This window comes from Balaenoptera ricei, chromosome 3 (genome assembly GCF_028023285.1).
Source record: "Balaenoptera ricei isolate mBalRic1 chromosome 3, mBalRic1.hap2, whole genome shotgun sequence".
Lineage (NCBI taxonomy): Eukaryota > Metazoa > Chordata > Mammalia > Artiodactyla > Balaenopteridae > Balaenoptera > Balaenoptera ricei.
The window spans coordinates 180,650,712-180,668,607 of record NC_082641.1 but is presented as its reverse complement, the minus strand read 5'-3'; the positions used below and the strand labels follow the sequence as shown (position 1 = coordinate 180,668,607).

General features: G+C 57.5%; 1 protein-coding gene and 1 long non-coding RNA gene across 6 annotated transcripts; one reads left to right on the top strand and one right to left on the bottom strand.

Annotated features, from left to right (window-relative positions):
- Positions 1–10: 10 nt before the first annotated feature.
- Positions 11–5,434, bottom strand: LOC132363232 (uncharacterized). Of its 2 annotated transcripts, XR_009502576.1 has the most exons (3): positions 4,757–5,434; positions 3,881–3,942; positions 11–3,412 (listed from the first exon to the last, which is right to left on the bottom strand). It is a non-coding gene; the product is annotated as an uncharacterized LOC132363232 (long non-coding RNA). The 2 variants fall into 2 exon arrangements; XR_009502575.1 differs by lacking the exon at positions 4,757–5,434 and having other exon boundaries at positions 3,881–4,467.
- Positions 5,435–5,655: 221 nt separating this feature from the next.
- MBD3 (methyl-CpG binding domain protein 3) lies at positions 5,656–16,808 on the top strand. Of its 4 annotated transcripts, none has more exons than XM_059918851.1 (6): positions 5,656–5,829; positions 11,427–11,586; positions 12,181–12,279; positions 13,144–13,234; positions 13,691–13,868; positions 15,038–16,808. In XM_059918851.1, exons 1-6 carry the CDS (start codon positions 5,816–5,818, stop codon positions 15,228–15,230), a joined length of 735 nt encoding a protein of 244 aa, XP_059774834.1. In that variant the 5' UTR covers positions 5,656–5,815; the 3' UTR covers positions 15,231–16,808. The 4 variants fall into 4 exon arrangements, with proteins under 4 accessions (XP_059774834.1, XP_059774833.1, XP_059774832.1 ...); XM_059918850.1 differs by having other exon boundaries at positions 5,660–5,829; positions 12,142–12,279; XM_059918849.1 differs by having other exon boundaries at positions 5,801–5,925; positions 12,142–12,279.
- The last annotated feature ends 1,088 nt before the right edge of the window (positions 16,809–17,896 follow it).

Below are 17,896 nucleotides of genomic sequence, written 5' to 3'. Positions count from 1 at the left end.
CGGCCATAAATAAATAAATAAATAAATAAATAAATGTATTAAAAGATACATGGACCCCAATGTTCCTAGCAGCACTAGTTACAATAGCCAAGGCATGGAAGCAACCTCAATGTCCATTGACAGAGGAATGGATAATGTGGTACATATACACAGTGGACTATTTACTCAGCCATAAAAAAGGATGAAGTATTGCCATTTGCAGCAACATGGATGGACCTAGAGATCATCATACTAAGTGAAGTCAGCCAGCCAAAGACAAATATCATATGATATCACTTATATGTGGAATCTAAAAAGATGATACAAATGAACTTATTTACAAAACAAATAGGCTCACAGACAGAAAACAAACTTCTGGTTACCAAAGGGGAAAGGGGGGAAGGGAGGGATAAATTAGGAGTTTGGGATTAACATACACACACTACTATAAACAGATAAACAACAAGAACCTACTGTATAGCACAGGGAACTATAGTCAATATCTTATAATAAACCATAATGAAAAAATATGAAAAAATATACATGCATGTGTATAACTGAATCACTTTGCTGTACACCTGAAACTAACACATTATAAATCTACAATTCAATTAAACAGAAAAGAAACACACAGCGTCCTCAGTTTTTAAATGGCTGCCTGGTACCAACATTTACTAACCAGTCTATTAGCAAAGGACATTCATTTCCTGTCATTTGCCATTATAACAATATCTGTGGAGTGATGTTATTTCATACATAAATGAATAGATGCCACTTAAATACCTATAAGTGACGGATTCTGAGATAAGTTACTCAATTTTAAAAATAAAATTTCTAACTCATGCAGATGTGGACAGTCCCACAGCCCCCCATCAAAGCCTGAAACAAAAGGAAATGTGAGCCCCTGTACACGAGTTATGTATTTTTGTAATGGCTAATGGTTTTAATGAAAATATCTGAGTTTGCTTTTGTGAAAGCCAAAAAAGTAAAATTCTAATAACTTCAGGTTCGGATTAAGTACAATATTTAGGCTTAAACTTCTGTGAGTTCTCATACAACTCCTTTTCAACATTTCAATACTTTTTCAACCACTTCAGTGTTCAGGGAGGGGAAAGTTAACCATCAAAAACTACATAAAAACTTATTGTATAAAGGGGGACTTCCCTGGCGGTCCAGTGGTTAAGACTCTCTGCTTCCAATGCAGGGGGTGTGGGTTCGATCCCTGGTCGGGGAACTAAGATCCCACATGCTGCGCTGAGCGGCCAAAAAATAAAATAAAATAATAAAATAAAATAAAATACTAAATAAATAAAATAAAAATATCTTCCTACAATGTCTTGTACTAGGTTGGTGTTCAGTAAATATTGCTTTAAAAAATGTATAAAGGGCATATCTTCCTCATTTTGTCTCACTTTAAAATGGCACAGTACTGTTCAATCTGTATTTAAATTTTTTACATTTTGTATATAAATAGCTCCTACAATTCAATAACAAAAAAAACAGTCCAATCAAAAAATGGGCAGAAGACCTAAATAGATAGTTCTCCAAAGATGGCCAATAGGCACATGAAAAGATGCTTAACATCGCTAATTATTAGAGAAATGAAAATCAAAACCACAGTGAGTTACCACCTCACACCAGTCAGAATGGCCATCATTAAAAAGTCTACAAATAATAAATGCTGGAGAGGGTGCGGAGAAAAGGGAACCCTCCTACACTGTTGGTGGGAATGTAAATTGGTACAGCCACTATGGAGAACAGTACGGAGGTTCCTTAAAAAACTAAAAATAGGGAATTTCCTGGCAGTCCAGTGGTTAGGACTCCGTGCTTTCACTGCCAAGGGCCCTGGTTCAATCCCTGGTCGGGGAACTAAGATCCCACAAGCCGCATGGCGTGGCCAAAAAAAACAAAAAATAGAATTGCCATATGATCCAGCAATCCCACTCCTGGGCATATACCAGACAAAACTATCATTTAAAAAGTTACAGGCACCCCAATGTTCATAGCAGCATTATGTACAATTGCCAAGACACGGAAGTAACATAAATGTCCATCGACAGATGAATGGATAAAGAAGTTTGGTACATATACAATGGAATACTACTCAGCCATCAAAAAGAATAATGCCATTTGCAGCCAACAGGGATGCAACTAGAGACTGTCATACTAAGTAAGTCAGAAAGAGAAGACAAATACCATATGATACCACTTATATGTGGAATCTAAAATACAACACAAATGAACATATCTACAAAACAAAAACAGACAGACACAGAGGAACAAACTTGTGATTGCCAAGGGTGGGGAGGGATGGAGTGGGAGTTTGGGATTAGCAGATGCAAACTATTTTATACAGAATGGATAAATAGCAAGGTCCTACTATATAGCATAGGGAAATACATTCCATATCTTGTGATAAACCATAATGGAAAAGAATATGAAAAAGAATATATATATGTATGACTGAGTCACTTTGCTGTATAGCGGAAATTAAACACAACATTGTAAATCAACTAACTATATACTTCATTAAAATTTAAAAAATTTTTGACATTTTGTTCATCATGGATTTTTTGCATTCATTTCGGATTGTTAAAATATTGCATTAACTGCCATTAATCTTGAAGTTTCTGGCGCCCACTAAATTTTCTGCCCAAGGTAAGTGCCATGAATGCCTCATATTAGCTTGCAGGAACGCTTGGCTGGGGACATCTGTGGTTGTCACGACTCAGGGGGGGCTCCTGGCATGAGTGGGCGGGGCCAGGGATGCTGCTCCACACCCCACAGTGCCCACGATGACCCCGCAGAGAATGTACTGGCCCCGACGGGAGCAGTTGCAGGGGAGAGAGACCCTGCCTCCAAAAGTCTTTTCAAGGTCCTCACATGGCACCTCCTGGTTTAATTTCTATCTTTCACCTTGTGGAGACGGGCAGGACAAGACGTCTGCTTGGGGACTGGGCCAGCAGGCCTGGGCAAAGAGTTTATTTCAAAGGAGCAGCGCCCAGCCCAACGGGAGAGGAGCTGGGCAGCCCCCGTCCCTCCCATCCAGGCCTCCTGGCCTCTCGTCTCTGCGTCTGCCACCAGCACCCTGGGTCACGGCCACCCTCCCGGTCAGGCCTCTGGACCAGTCCCTCGAGGACAGTCCTTGGCTCGGGCCAAGTAACACCCAGAGACCCACTGTCTATGCTGTGGGGTCAGCCTGGGCCCGAGGGGGTCACATTCCCTGAGAAGCAAGTGAGACCGGCGGGGCTGGTTCTTGAGGTGGAGGCGTTGCATTTCCATCATCCAACCATGAGGTCAAATCCAACACCACACGTCCATGGGTATACGACTGTCAAAACCCAGAAAATAACAATGGAGGATGTGGAGAAATCAGAGCCTTTGTTCGCTGCTGGTGGGAATGGGAAATGGGGCAGCCACAGTGGACAACAGTCTGGCAGTTCCTCAAAAAATTAAACATAGGGCAACAGGCACATGAAAAGATGCTCAGCATCACTAATCATCAGACAAATGCCAATCAAAATCACAATAAGGTACCACCTCACACCTGTCAGAATGACTATTATCTAAAAGTCTAAAAATAAAAAATGTTGGTGAGAATGTTGTGGAGAAAAGGGAACCCTCCTACACTGTCGGTGGGACTGTAAATTGGTGCAGCCACTATGGAGAACAGTAAGGACATTTCTGCAAAAACTAAACATAGAAGTACCATATGACCCAGCAATTCCACTCCTGGGTATATATCCAAAAGAAACAAAAACACTAATTCAAAAAGATACATGCACCCCAGTGTTCAGAGCAGCACTATTTACAATAGCCAAGACATGGAAACAACCTAAGTGTCCAGCGACAGATGAATGGATAAAGATGTGGCACATATATATAATAGAATATTACTCACCTATAAAAAAGAAGGAAATTTTTCCATTTGCATCAACATGGATGGATTTGGAAGGTATTACGCTAAGTGAAATAAGTCAGACAAAGATAAATACTGTATGATACTGGTCATCTATGGAATCTAAAAAATACAGCAAACTAGTGAACATAACAAAAAAGAAGCAGACTCACAGATACAGAGAACAAACTAGTGGTTACCAGTGGAGGGGGAGAGGGGCAAGATAGGGGTCGGGGGTGGGAGGTACAAACTGTTGGGTGTAAGATTGGCTCAGGGATGTACTGTAGGACATGAGCAATATTGCCAATATTTGGTAATAACTGTAAATGGAAAGCACACTTTGAAAACTGTATAAAAGTTACAAAAAAATATATTAATGTTTTGCCCTTCTCAAAAAATGAACAAAAACAAAAACAAAAATTTAAAATATAGGATCGCCACGTGATCTAGTAATTCCAGCTCTGGGTGTGCACTCAAGAGAAGTAAAAGCAGGGCTGGGGTGGTGCTGGGGTCTCCTGTCACAGGAAGGCTGACAACTTTTTCCTTTAAGCGTCTTCACGTGCTTTCACTGATTACAATGCACGCATCTATCTTTGCAACTTTGATTTTTAAATGAAAACGAAGTCGCACACGCTGGGAGAAAACACAACAGCGACCAGCACTGCCCTCTGTGGAAGGCCAGGTCCTGGAGCCCTGGGTTTGGGCCTGACCTGCACACAGGCATCCAGTGCCCCGAACCAGCTTTGTAACGGGGTGACCGCTCGCCGATCAGGGTGCCTCCCCGGCCACGATGCCCTTTGTCTGTGGGAGAGCAGCCCAGCTACCCCTTGGGGAACCCAGGAGGGAAAGGGACGTAAGAAATTGAGAAGTTGCACTTACCCGGGGACTTAATATAAACAAGTGACACCTGTGGGCCATGGTCTTCGGTGTCCCGCCCAAGCCCCGCCTCCAACTAGAGCAGGGACCTGGGCGGCCCCAAGGCTGCGAAGACACCTGCAGGGAGCTCCAGGTGCGCGGCCCAGGCCTGTTGCCCTCGGGGGAGCCCAGGGCCTTCCCACCCGTAGCCTCCCCTCCCCCAGGGACCCGACGCCAGGACAGGCCCGTCGGGAGGCCCAGCCCGCTCCTGGCACTGCCCACAGCTCCGGCCACTCACTCAGCAGTCTTTTCTGAAGTACCTGCCCTGGGCCGGCCAGGCTCTGTCCTGGGGGAGCAGGGCAGGCAGGAGAGGGCCTGGGGGAGGGGAAGGGGACACAAGACGGGGGGGACGGGAGATTCCCAAGTAAGGGACTGGAGCCCCAGGAGACAGAAAGCGGATGGACTAAGGAGGAGGCGGGAAGAGGGGGCCGGATTCCGAGATGTCATTAAAGCGTCGGGTGGGCCTTGGGGTGTGGAGGTGGGTGGTCACCGACAATGACCCTAAACGCGGATGCCAGTGACGAGACCAAGGAGGCGGCGGGATGGCGGTCCGGCACTGGACGGGCATCCCGGGACACAGACGGGGCCTCGGAGGAGGCGCAGGAGAGCGACCAAGGCGAACAGCGCAGCGGCAAGCAGGGGCCACCAGCCACTTGCGGGCGGCCCAGGGCGCAGGCGCGGAGCGGACGAGCAGCGTGCCGCCACAAGCCCCACCTTCAGGCCGCGCGCTGATTGGCGCCGCCGCCGAGGGGCGGGACCTGCGCGGCGCCTGCGCAGCACGGGGCCCCGCGCGCGGGCGGGTGGGCGGAGCGGGCCCCCCGAGCGGGGGCTGGCGAGCGCGGGGAGGGGGCCGAAAGGGCGGCAAAGCCGGCGCGCGCCCGGCTGGGGGCGGAGGGCGGAGGCCCACGGGCCGGAACAGCCGCGGCAAGTGGCGGCGGCAGCGGCGGAGGCAGCTGAGGCGGCGGCGGCGGCGAGTGGGGGTCCGGGCGGCAGCGGCGGCGGCGGGCCGAGGAGCCGGGCGCGATGGAGCGGAAGAGGTGGGAGTGCCCGGCGCTCCCGCAGGGCTGGGAGAGGGAAGAAGTGCCCAGAAGGTCGGGGCTGTCGGCCGGCCACAGGGATGTCTTTTACTATAGGTGAATGAACGTGCCGGCCGGGCAGGGCCCCAACGGGCGCCTCCCAGCGGCCTCTGCGGCGGCCTGGGCGCCTCAACCCGGGCCGCGGCCTGGGCCCCGCGCGTGCGTTGTGCGTGCGTGCGTGCGTGCCGGCGCGCGGCGGGCGCTTGGCCCAGTGCGCGTGCGTGCCCGACGGGCCCGAGCCCAGTGCGCGTGCGTGCCCGGCGAAGCCCTCGCTCAGTGTGCTTGCGCTCCCCCCGCAGCCACATGGCCCTGGGACCGGCACCGGGCTGGTGGCGGTCTTTGTTCGGCGGCCGCGGCGAAGCGGCCGGCTGGGCAAGGGGCACCCCGGCGCGGGCCAGACGCCGCTGGGAGGCGGGGGTGGGGGCTGGGCTGTCCCTTTGGTCCTCGTGGGGCGCTCCTGGGGCCGCGCGCAGCCTGGGTCGGGTGGGGATCCCGGGTTTCAGGGAGCAGGGTTCGCTCTGGGGGACTAGGGAGGGCTGCCTAGGGATGCAGGTTCTTGGGCCCTTCACAGGGTGGCCTGGTCCTGGAGATGCGTGTCTTTTAAGAGCCGCCCCTCCCCCATCCTTGGGCACCGTGGGTAGTGGCCTCTCCAGTCGCCAGACCGGGGACGCGGCCTTTGTGAGCTTCACTCACCCAAACTGGAGAGAGGGCTGCCCTTGGCCTGAGAGAGGTGGCAGGGACACCCCACCCCCCCAGTGAAACAGAATCAGTAGGCGGCTGGAAGCCCAGCCCCAGACCGTCAACCACCTGCTGTTTGCCTTTTCCTTCCTTTTTTTTTTTTTTTTTTTTTCTTCTCCTGACTGGTGGAAGATGCTTTTGTTTCTGAGCCAGGCTTGATGGCTCCCTCCCCTTTGCTTTAGAACTCTGACAAAAGAAAGGCAGGCGGGACACCTGCCACGTGTTAAATGCCTGCCAGGTGTTGGGGGGTGTGCAGCAGGTCCTGGGCCTTTGCTGTCCCCGTTTTGGGAGGAGTGAAGGAAGTGAGCAGGGTAAGGATGGCAGCTCATCCAGGACAAGCTCAGGTTCTAGTGTCCAAAGAGTGCTGGTGGCCCTCCAGTGTGTACTGTAATTGGCTGGGGTCCCGTAATGTCAAGCATGAAATAGTGGGGTTACGATCGGTATCTCTTAGGGAAACGTGTGTATTCCCTCTAACTGCGGCTGTCTGTGACGTCACTCCCTCGCTGGCTGTTAAGAAAAGCTTCCTTCTGGGTGCGTGAAGAGGCCTCTCACCACCTCTCCTCATTTAATTCTGAGCACACTTGTGTTCTCACTTCTTCCTTTTAGGTCTAAAGACTGAGGCAGATCTGTGTTCCTCTAGTCCTTTGTTAATTTAACAGACGCCTCTGCAGCACATGCTGGGTGTCTGTCCTGGCCATTCAGCTGGGAGTGAGACCTGGGCCCTCCCCTCCTGGGTGACAGCTGGTGCCCCAGCCATCACCCCGTTGCTTTCATAGTTAACAGGTGATGACATATGCAGAGAGATGTAAGGGTCTGTGAGGGGCAGATGATGGGAGTGCCTGGTCGAGCTGGTGGCCGGTCAGTGAGGGCTTGTCTGGGGAGGCAGCACAGAGCTGAGCCCTGGCAGTGGAGCCAGGAGGAGAGTCCAGGCAGCGCCAGCAGCCTGTGAGGAGGCTCAGGAGCTGAACCGGGGCCAGCGTGGCTAGAGGGCCCCAGCCCGTCATCGCCTCACCTCTTGTCCCCACCTGCCTGGGAACCTCTCCGGGCTTCTGTCAAGTGGGACACCGCTCCAAGGCCCCGCCCCCGAGCATAGGGGTCTGGTGGTAGGGAAGGGCTCCAAACTGGGGCTGGACAGATGGAATTTCAGGTTTCCCACGGCTCCAATGAGAGGTGAGGGCCTGAGACAGGATGCGGGGTGCGGGGTCCAGTGCCACTCCCAGGTCTCTGGTGTGGGTGACCTACCCTGTCCCAGCAGGTCGGAGGTCTGGGGGGGATGTGATATGTTTTCTGGAATGTGGACCCTTGGCCTTCTCACCACCCGATGCCGAGCCAGGTGACTAAGCAGGGAGCACAGATGGATTTCCCTGGTTCTCTCTTTCTTTTTTTTTTTTTTTTTTTTAATATTTATTTATCTGGCTGCACTAGGTCTTAGTTGTGGCACGTGGAATCTTCGTTGTTGCTTGCGGGATCTGTAGTTGTGGCATGTGGGATCTTTTAGTTGCGGGATAAGGATCTAGTTCCCTAACCAGGGATTGAACCTGGACCCCCTGCATTGGGAGCGTGGAGTCTTAACCGCTGGACCACCAGGGAAGTCCCTTCCTGGTTCCTTAATGCAGAGGGAAGGCAGGTCTCCAGTGCTGTTGAGTCAGACAGACCTGTCCTTGGATCTTAGCCCTGCCCCTAGGGATGTGGAACCTTGGTTTGCTAGTCCAGAGAGTGGGAGAGAGCCAGTGTGTTCTTTGAAGGAGAGGTGGAGTGACCTCACAGACCGTTCTGTAGGACTCACCCACACGCCCTTCCAGCTTGGCGACCTGGCCCTCAGGACTGGGAGATGGGGGCGGAGCATCTGGTTACAGCCGAGCATTTACTTTGGAAAAATCATCTCCCTGCCTGACATTTACAATCCAGGCAAGAAGTTGAGGACTTGGAAGTTAGCGTCATTCTTTGGGGTGCGTGGAATAGAGAGGACTTACCGGAGCTTTTTTTTTTTTTTTTTTTTTTTTTGGCTGCACCATTGCAGCATGCAGGATCCTAGTTCCCTGACAAGGGATAGAACCCACACCCCCTGCATTGGGAGCGTGGAGGCTTAAACCACTGGACAACCAGGGAAGTCCCAGAGGTCTTTTTTTTTTTTTTTTTTTAATAAATTAATAAATAAATTAATTTTATTTATTTACTTTTGGCTGCGTTGGGTCTTCGTTGCTGCACGCGGGCTTTCTTTAGTTGCGTCGAGTGGGGCTATTCTTTGTTGCTGTGTGTGGGCTTCTCATTGCGTTGGCTTCTCATTGTGGAGCGTGGGCTCTAGGTGCGTGGGCTTCAGTAGTTGTGGCACGCGGGCTCAGTAGTTGTGGCTCACGGGCTCTACAGCGCAGGCTCTGTAGTTGTGGCGCACGGGCTTAGTTGCTCTGCAGCATGTGGGATCTTCCCGGACCAGGGCTCGAGCCCGTGTCGCCTGCATTGGCAGGCAGATTCTTAATCACTGCGCCACCAGGGAAGACCCCAGAGGTCATTTTAAAGGTGCAAATACTCAGGAAAGCAGGAGGTGCTCGGCAGGTTGACCCCCCCCTTCCTTGGGCAGTGGGCTCAGCTTGGCCAGAACCAGCTTCATCTTGCTGTTTGGGCCTCACTGGGCATCTTGGGTTACAAGCCTCCTTATAGGCCTGGGGTCAACACCCGCTCATCACCCCTCATACAGCCCTGCATCCGGCCCAGGCCCTGGGCTCCACGCTTGGTGCTGGCTCCATCCCCATGACGGCCCCAGTGCTTCAGGGTCCCACCGACTCAGCGACTCAGCCGAGGGCTGCCCTCCGCCCGGCTTCTGGCTACCTGTCTACTCCACCGGCTAGGCCTGTTTCCGTAGAAAGGCCGCAGTGCTCATTTTTGTTCTACACGTGTGGTTTTACTACAGAAGTTTTTTTCTTTCATTGGATAAAACAACTCAGACATTTTTCTGTCCCAATACAGATCTGCAAAACCTGTTTTTAAAATTGAGGTATAGTTCACATTCCATACGATTCAGTCTTTAAAAGTGTCCAATTCAGCAGTTTTCATGCACCCATCACCACTCTTTAGTTCTGGAACGTTCTCATCACCCCAGAATGAGCCCTGTGTCCATTAGCTCCCCAGCTCCTCGTAGCCCCCATCCACTCTCTGTCTTGCGTTCTCTTTTGTGACAGCTTTATCGAGGTAGGAGTCACATGCCATACTGTTCACCCGTGTAAAGCGTACAATTCACAGGTAGCTGCAGCCACCACCACGGTCAAAGCTAGAGCCTTTTCCTCCCCCCAGAAGAGCCCTAGACCTTTAACTATCTCTGCCCTTAGCCCTGCTCCCCAGCCCCTAATCTACAGTTCTGCATTTCTGTTTCCCTGTCCTTATGCATTTTTTAAAGCAGAACAGCAGCAGGTGGGGTGACTGGAGGCCAGGAAGTGCTGGCGAGTGCTTGTCAGGGTCCTGGCCCTCTTTGTGGCCATAGTTGGAGCCAGAGTCGGGACTCAGGGTCCTTTCCGCTGCTCCAGGCACGTAGACTCCGTTCACGTCAGCCAGCACAGAGCATAACGGAAAAATGGATCTTCCAGAAGAGTCCACGGGGGTCTCAGAACCCAAGGTGGTGGGGCTGGCCCTGACCCAGGTGAGGCCCTGGTGGGGCGGGAATGGGTTCCACTCTTCCCGCTTTTGCCACTTGTCCGCAGTGCCCAGGGACACCTGGAGGGGGCGGGCGTGTGCTGGCTTGAATTCAGGCTCAGCCTAGAGGCCCTCAGGGGAGATCAGCAAAGTGCAGGCCCTTGTTAGCCTCAGATGGAGAGTGACAGGGACGTCCTAGACGGGTGCCAGGCCTGCTGGAGGCTTCATGTGTGCCACTCACTGGTTCCTAGTACATTCAGGGCTGTGCAACCATCACCTCTAATTCCAGAACATTCCATAACCCCAAAGAGAAGCCCCAGTCCCTGACAACCAGGAACCCACTCTCTGTCTGGATCTGCCTGTCCTGGACGTTTCCCATCAATGGAATCACACCCTGTGTGTCCTTCTGTGTCTGGCTTCTCTCACTGAGCATCGTGTTCTCAGGGTCCATTCACGTTGCAGCGAGTGTCAGGGCTTCTCTCCTTTTCATGGCTGAGAGATGCTCCCGTGTGTGGAGGGACATCTGGGCTGTTTTCACTCTGCGCAGTGAGTCATGCTGCTGTGAGTAATTAGGTGTAAGTTATTATGTCGACATGTGTTTTGATTTCTCTTGGATACTTAGGGGTGGAATTGCTGTTTAACCATTAGAGGAACTGCCAGACTGTTTCCCAGAGTGGCTGCAGGAGTCCCCATGCCCGGGGACGTGTCATCATTAATGTTCACTGGGTCCCGTTCTGGTCACCTGTAGCGTGAGCTCTGAGTCTGCACGGCAGCTAGAGGTTGGCGTTAGCTTTTCCTAGAAAGGCGAGTCCCCTGCGCTGGTCCATGGGGTGAGCAGGATCGCAGAGCTTCACAGCCAGGTTTCAGGCTTTCCCAGCAGGTCCTGCCTGGGCAGCTCTTTGGTGTCCCGGCCCCAACACTGAGGTTTTACAGCCCAGCCCCGCCCAGGACAGGTCCATAATGCTGTAATGGACCTGCTATCCTTGGGTCTTTTCTCAAGAACACGGCCAGATTCTGTTTCTGGAATGTTCCAGAAACTCCAGCCAGGCTCCCAGGGCTGGGCCCCATCCTTCCGAAGGTCGGGGCGTCCATCCCTGCTCTCGGCCTCGGCATCTGCTGTGCTGGGGAGAGGGTGGACCGGCCCGGCCTGGCCCTCCCCCCGACCCCCTCCTCTGCTGACCGCGCTGTGTCCGCAGCCCGAGCGGGAAGAAGTTCCGGAGCAAGCCCCAGCTGGCGCGCTACCTGGGCGGCTCCATGGACCTGAGCACCTTCGACTTCCGCACGGGCAAGATGCTGATGGGAAAGATGAACAAGAGCCGGCAGCGGGTGCGCTACGACTCCCCGAGCCAGGTCAAGGTGAGCCCACGCCGACCGCTGCTGGGTAGGGCTCACCCCCCATCCTGGAGTTAGAGGCCTAGCTACTCACCGGGGGAAGCTCAGCAGCTGTGGAAAAGCAGAAAGAAGACAGGAAACCACCCGTCATCTGTCCCCAGGAGAGGCTCGGGCATGGGACCTGGGAGGCGGCTCGGCCATGGTCCACACTTGGGCGCCTGGTGACCAATGTGTCTGCGGGTCTCTGATGGACGCGTGTTCGGGGGACTTTGTTCCCTGGCCCGGCTGCAGAACAGAGGTGGCCAGGGCGCCCCCAGGCCCGTGCTCTGCGGAGAACGAGGCACGGGAGGTGAGAGGGACAGCGGGGGGTGGTGAGAGGGGGCAGGTGTGTGTCTGGAGCCCCCGCTACGGCCGCACCGAGGGCAGTGAAGCAGCTGGGCCTGGGCTTGGCGTTACCTCTGGATCCGTGGGTACCACGCGGTGTGCTGGTGACCGGGGCCTGTTCCCCGAAGCCCCTTGTGGGGCACGGCTTTCTCGCTGACGGGGAAAGCCCGCTGAGGACCCCGCCCGACCCTGCAGGGCAAGCCCGACCTGAACACGGCCCTCCCGGTCAGGCAGACGGCGTCCATCTTCAAGCAGCCAGTGACCAAGATCACCAACCACCCCAGCAACAAGGTGAAGAGCGACCCGCAGAAGGCCGTGGAGCAGCCCCGTCAGGTGAGCTGCGGCACTTGGTCCGCTCTTCAGAGCTGAGTCCGTGGGCCCCGGGCCCCAGCGCCACGGTCAGGAGCCATCACCCCGGGGCATGGTCCTGCAGGCACCAGCGCCCGACACGCGTATGCTGGGCCTCCTCGGGCCGGCCACTGTCTTGGACAGATTGATAAGATCCCACAAATGCAGTTTTGTGATCTGTTTTCCAAAAACTGAGCCTTAGCCGCGTTTTCATGCATCTTTACGAACTCCCGGTAGATAGTGGGCTGTGGAGGTGTTAGGCCAGAGCAGGGGGCCGTGGCCGTCAGAGGGGGAGACGCTCAGGGACCCTGCAGGGCATGGGCCCCGCCATGGGCAGCCACCCTGGGTGCCGTGCCGTTTGGGTTGGAGCCCTCTAGGTAACAGGTCAGAAACCTGCGGGGCTGCCTGTCGCCCCCCTCCCCAGAGTCTGGAGGTGCAGTCGAGGGTGTGAGCTTGTTGCCCGTCCGGGGGCTCCTGGGTCCCCTGTCTGCACCGGGCGGTGCCCACGGACAGCGCTTGCTCGGGCTGTGGCAGGGGTCGGCCGGGGCTGTTGCCCTGGGCCCGTGGCTCGGCCTGGGGTGGAGGTTGGACCTCCCAACCCCCAACTCCAGGGTGAAGGGGAGCCACAGACTGTCCGATGGCGCATCTGACATCCTGGGTCTTCATCCTGCCGGAAACGGGGCTTGGGGTTTCTCTGCCCTGCGAGGACCCTGGGGCGCGAGCAGCCCCAGCAAGTGTGGGGGTCAGAGGTCACACTGAGACCCCCATCCCGGCCGCCTAGGGTCGCCTGCTGTGGGAGCAGGTGGCCTGGCCATCCTGTCGGCCTGACGTCTGTCTGTGTGGCGGCAGCTCTTCTGGGAGAAGAAGCTGAGCGGCCTGAATGCCTTTGACATCGCAGAGGAGCTCGTGAAGACCATGGACCTCCCCAAGGGCTTGCAAGGTGACCCCCTGCGGGCGGGGGGGAGATGGAGGAGGAATGAGGCCCATGCTCCCCCAGCCTGGGGCCAGCCGGGCTGCACTTGACGCTGGGGCCGCGTCTGGTCACGGGGTCCTGAAAACACTCGGGGGTCTGGTTTCCCTGCCGCGCCATAAAAGCATCCCTGCTGTCCCTGAGAGGGTAGCTGTCTGCCTGTACTTCGTGGGAGTGATCGCCCCCTTCCAGCGTCCGGGTGTGACATGGAAATGGCCGGGGAGGGCTCGATTCAGACAAGGAGACTCCTGGGGGGCGGGGCTCCTGGCCCTGCGACGGCTCCCCTGAGCAGGGCTGCCCGTGGGCTGTGAGGCCCTGGCGCACGCAGGACCGGGCAGGGCCGGCTGTAAAGGGAGGTTCAGGGTGAAATCGGGGCTGAGGGGGCAAGGCTGGTGCCCACGGCGACCACCCTCCCTTGCCCGGCAGGCGTGGGTCCCGGCTGCACGGATGAGACGCTGCTCTCGGCCATCGCCAGCGCCCTGCACACCAGCACCATGCCCATCACCGGGCAGCTCTCAGCCGCCGTGGAGAAGAACCCCGGGGTGTGGCTCAACACAGCCCAGCCGCTCTGCAAGGCCTTCATGGTGACCGACGAGGACATCAGGTAGCCCCCGCCCCGGCCAGTGTCCAGGTGTGATGTGGAAGTGGCCGGGGGAGGGCTCGGTTCAGACAGGCGGGCGCCTGGGGGGTGGGGCAGCCTGCGGGGGCGGGAGAGGACGGGGCTCTTGGCCCCGCGACGGCTCCCCTGAGCGGGGCTGCACGTGGGCTGTGAGGCCCTGGGTCAGGGGGCGCTGGCGCACGCAGGACCGGGCAGGGTGGGCTGAGGGGAAGCGGGACGCGTCCCGGGTCCTGGATGCTGGGCCTGCGCTTGGCCAGGACCCCATGGGTGGTGTCCGGGTGTGGGTGGAGCTGTCTGGGAGGGCCTCCTGGAAGGTGGTTGGAAGTGGCTCCTGGGCAGGAAACATCTAGAGGTGCTGAGAGGGTAGAACATGGGTCGTATTCAGCTTTGAAACATCAGTGCACAGCTGAGGTTGGGAGAAGGCGGGGGGCTTAGGAACCCACAGGAGGGGCTGGAAGGCAGAGCAGCCGCACCTCGAGTACTGTGGGGGGACGTCTCGGGACTGCAGGTAAAAGCCAGGTGGGTGTGAGAGGGCAGCCCTGTGCCCCGAGAGAGGCGAGGACACAGCGGTGAGACCACACACACGTGTACACACGTACACACACACAGATGCACGTACATAGGTACACACACACTACGCATGCACGCATGCACTGCACGTATGCGCACACGTATACACATGCATGTACACGTACACACATACACGTGTGCGCGTACACATACGTGTATGCACAGGGCTCATCCCTAGGGAAAGGGCAGGAAAAGAACACGACTGTCTGAAAAGTCCAGGCAGATCTTTAAAGCACAACTTGCAGAAATAGAAAGTCAGTGAGGTGGGAACTGCAGGTGTCAGGTCCAGCAGTGGCAGTGGCTGTGGTCCTGCCGGGAGGAGGGACTTGTGGCCGGTGGTGGGGAGCGACAGGCACAGAATCAGGTCCCCGTGCTGAGGGGGGCAGCGTAGAGGCGGCAGGGAGGGGACAGGGGTCCTTGGCCCAGGCCGGCAGCCGCCCTCTCAGCGGTGCTGATTTGGGGAAGGCCTGCGGGCTGTGCTGGGGCCAGGGGCGGGGGCATCAGTCTGGACGGGGCGCCCGCAGCACCCCCGTCTCCCCAGAGATGGGACGTGCCCTGGCCAGCGGGTCTTCCTGTGTCCCCAGGAGGCAGGAGGAGCTGGTACAGCAGGTCCGCAAGCGGCTGGAGGAGGCGCTGATGGCCGACATGCTGGCCCACGTGGAGGAGCTGGCCCGGGACGGCGAGGCGCCGCTGGACAGGGTGGGCGCCGACGAGGATGAGGATGACGAGGACCAGGAGGAGGGGCCCGACCAGGACCAGGAGATGGAGCACGTCTAGAGCGGGCACTGGCCGGGTCCCAGGCTCCAGCTCGCGCGGGTAGCGACCACGGGTGAGGGGTGGTCCGGGTCCCTGGGACCTGCCTTGTGCCAGTGGCAGCAGTGCTGGGCCGGGCGCCTCCCGAGAGCACCTGTCTTCAAGGAGGACGGCCCGCCAGGCACTGATGGCGCCCTCTCTGTCCCTGCACGGGCCCCACCCGCCCGTGGGCCACCTGCAGACTCGGCCTGCAGACTCGGCCACCTGCAGACTCCTGCATGGGGCCACCTGCAGACTCGGCCCTCACCCTGCCCAGGCGTGTCCCCTCCCCTGGGCCACGGGGACACGGCTGAAGGACGGCCTCTCGCCCGATGGACCCCCCATAGCTGCTCCTTGGGGTCATGGCTCCACGCTGGACTCGGGCCAGCCTGGTCCCCGTGGCTGCTGCCCTGGACCTCTCGCACAGGACAGCTGCCACTGGGCCGCCTGCGAGGCTCCCCGCGGGGCTGGAGAAACACTTGCGGAGCAGTCTCCCCTCCCGACCTGCACACGTGAGGGACGGTGTCCCAGACTGCCCGTCAGCCCTTCCAGAAGGGGATGCACGACGGCTCCCCGGGGCCCACCCGGCGGGCACAGCGCTCCCAAGAGCAAATGGCACAACCCGGACATTTTCCTTCAGTAAAACCCATGGTAGAGGCGAGGCCGATGTCCACGTAGCTGCTTAACCTTCTGTCTGTTGCACACGGACGGGAACTCAGGCCTCAGCGCCTGAAGACCTCGCTGTCTGCAGCCCAGCCCAGCCTGATGGTCGGCGCCGTGGACAGAGGACTAACTGCTCACGGCCGGACTCGGGCCAGGCTCCAGGCCAGCGCCGCCATCGGCTGACCTCCAGGCCTCGGTCTTGCCCCAAAGAACAGGGACAGTGGCGCTGATCCGGCAGGTGTGGGGCCTCCCACCACCTGGGGCCTCTGCATCCCCATCCCAGGCGCATTTCCTGGCTGGGCCTGGGCAGCGGCCTCTGTGGAGCATGGGGTTTGGAGGCGGTCAGAGTCGTGCTGTCCCTCCCTGCAGCAAGTGCCCCGGGCCAGGGGAGCTGGCGCACGCAGGACCGGGAGCTACCCTGAGTGGACCCCGGGCCAGCCCCCTTCCCTCAGCCCCAGGAATGCCCTTGGGGTGGCCCCCAGCCCCTCCATCAGCCTGGAGACACGAACCCTGGGCCGGTGCGGCCCCAGGGACCGCCAGCCCTGTCCCAGCCCTGCCACACCTGTGGCCGTGACTGTCGGGAGGGACCTGGGTTGCTGCCTCATTTGGCCAGACACCCTGGGCTGCCGTGGCCTGCCCGGCGGGGCGACAGTGGCAGTGGGAGCCCCTCGGGGCTGAGACTCGCTGCCCACTCCCTGCAAGGACGCTGGCCCAGGAGGTCGGGCTGGCTGCATCCTTCCAAGTCCAGTCGAAGCACAAAGCCCTGAGGGCCGCAGAGGCCGCAGTGACACTGCCTGGGGCCAGGCCCTCACGGGCCCCAGGAAGGCCCCTCCACAGAGGCCGCGGCCCCGAGGGAGGCTCCTGTGGGCGGTGTTGAATAAAGCGTGTCGGGCGAGCGTAGTCTGGGGCCTTGGTTTATCGGAATCCCAGTTTTCGTGTCACAGCGCTGGGAGCCTGCCTGTGCTGAAGTTCATCATCCTGCCCTGGGTTGGGGGATGGGAGAGGATGGCAGACCCCTGGCCTCTCCCAGGCAGGCGGGCTTCCCATGGCCCCAAGTGGGGCCTCCTGACACTCGGGCCCCGGCAGTGTTGGCGTGAGAGCTGGGTGTGGAGGCTTCCAGAAGGCCGGCACACCTGGGCGCCCACGTCCTTCCTGGGAGAGACGAGGACCCGTCAGTGGGGTCCGCGCCGGGAGCTCAGCGGGGGCTCCTCGCGGCCAGCGCAGGGGCAGGGGAGAGGGTGCGGCTGAGCTGACCCTGCAGGCCCGGGCCGGTGCTGACAAGTGGCTGGGGAGGGGGTGCTAGGACATCGGCCACACCGGCCCCCTCTCCAGCTGCCCCGCCACCCCTGGTCGGGTGGTCATTGCTGGCTTTTCTCCCGACCCAAAGCCAGGGCACGGGAGCTGGGAGAACCCTGGTCCCTCACCTGCCCAGGCACCCCAGCCTGTTATTTGCAGGCAGCAGAGGGTCTGCCTTACCCAGGGGGAGCAGGATCCCTCCCCAGCTTGCCTGGACCCCCTCCTCACCCCTACTGTGTGGGTCTCACAGGCGTGGGCAGGGCTGGTCCTTCCGGAGGCTCCAGGGCAGCAGCAGTTCCCGCCTTTTCCAGCTTTTAGAGGCGCCGCATCCCTGGCTCGCGGCCCCTCCTGCATCCTCACAGCCAGCAGCGCAGCCTCTCCCGTCTCTCTCTGCCTCTGACCCTCCCGCCTCCCTCTTATAAGGACCCTGGGATGACACTGGGCCCCCCGGGGAATCCAGGGTCCTCCTCATCTCAGGGGTCTTAACTTAATCCCTCCTGCAAAGTCCCCTCTGTCCCATGAGGTGACACGTCCTCAGGTCCCAGGGTGACTTCGGGGTACAAAGCCTGAAGACAAGTTTTCCTGTCTTGTCGAGGCTGCCCCTAGCCACATGGCCTCAGCTTCCACCATTTCTTCTTTCACCCCCAGCTCATTCCAGCCTCTTGGGCTTTGTCCCCACTGTCCCCTCAAGG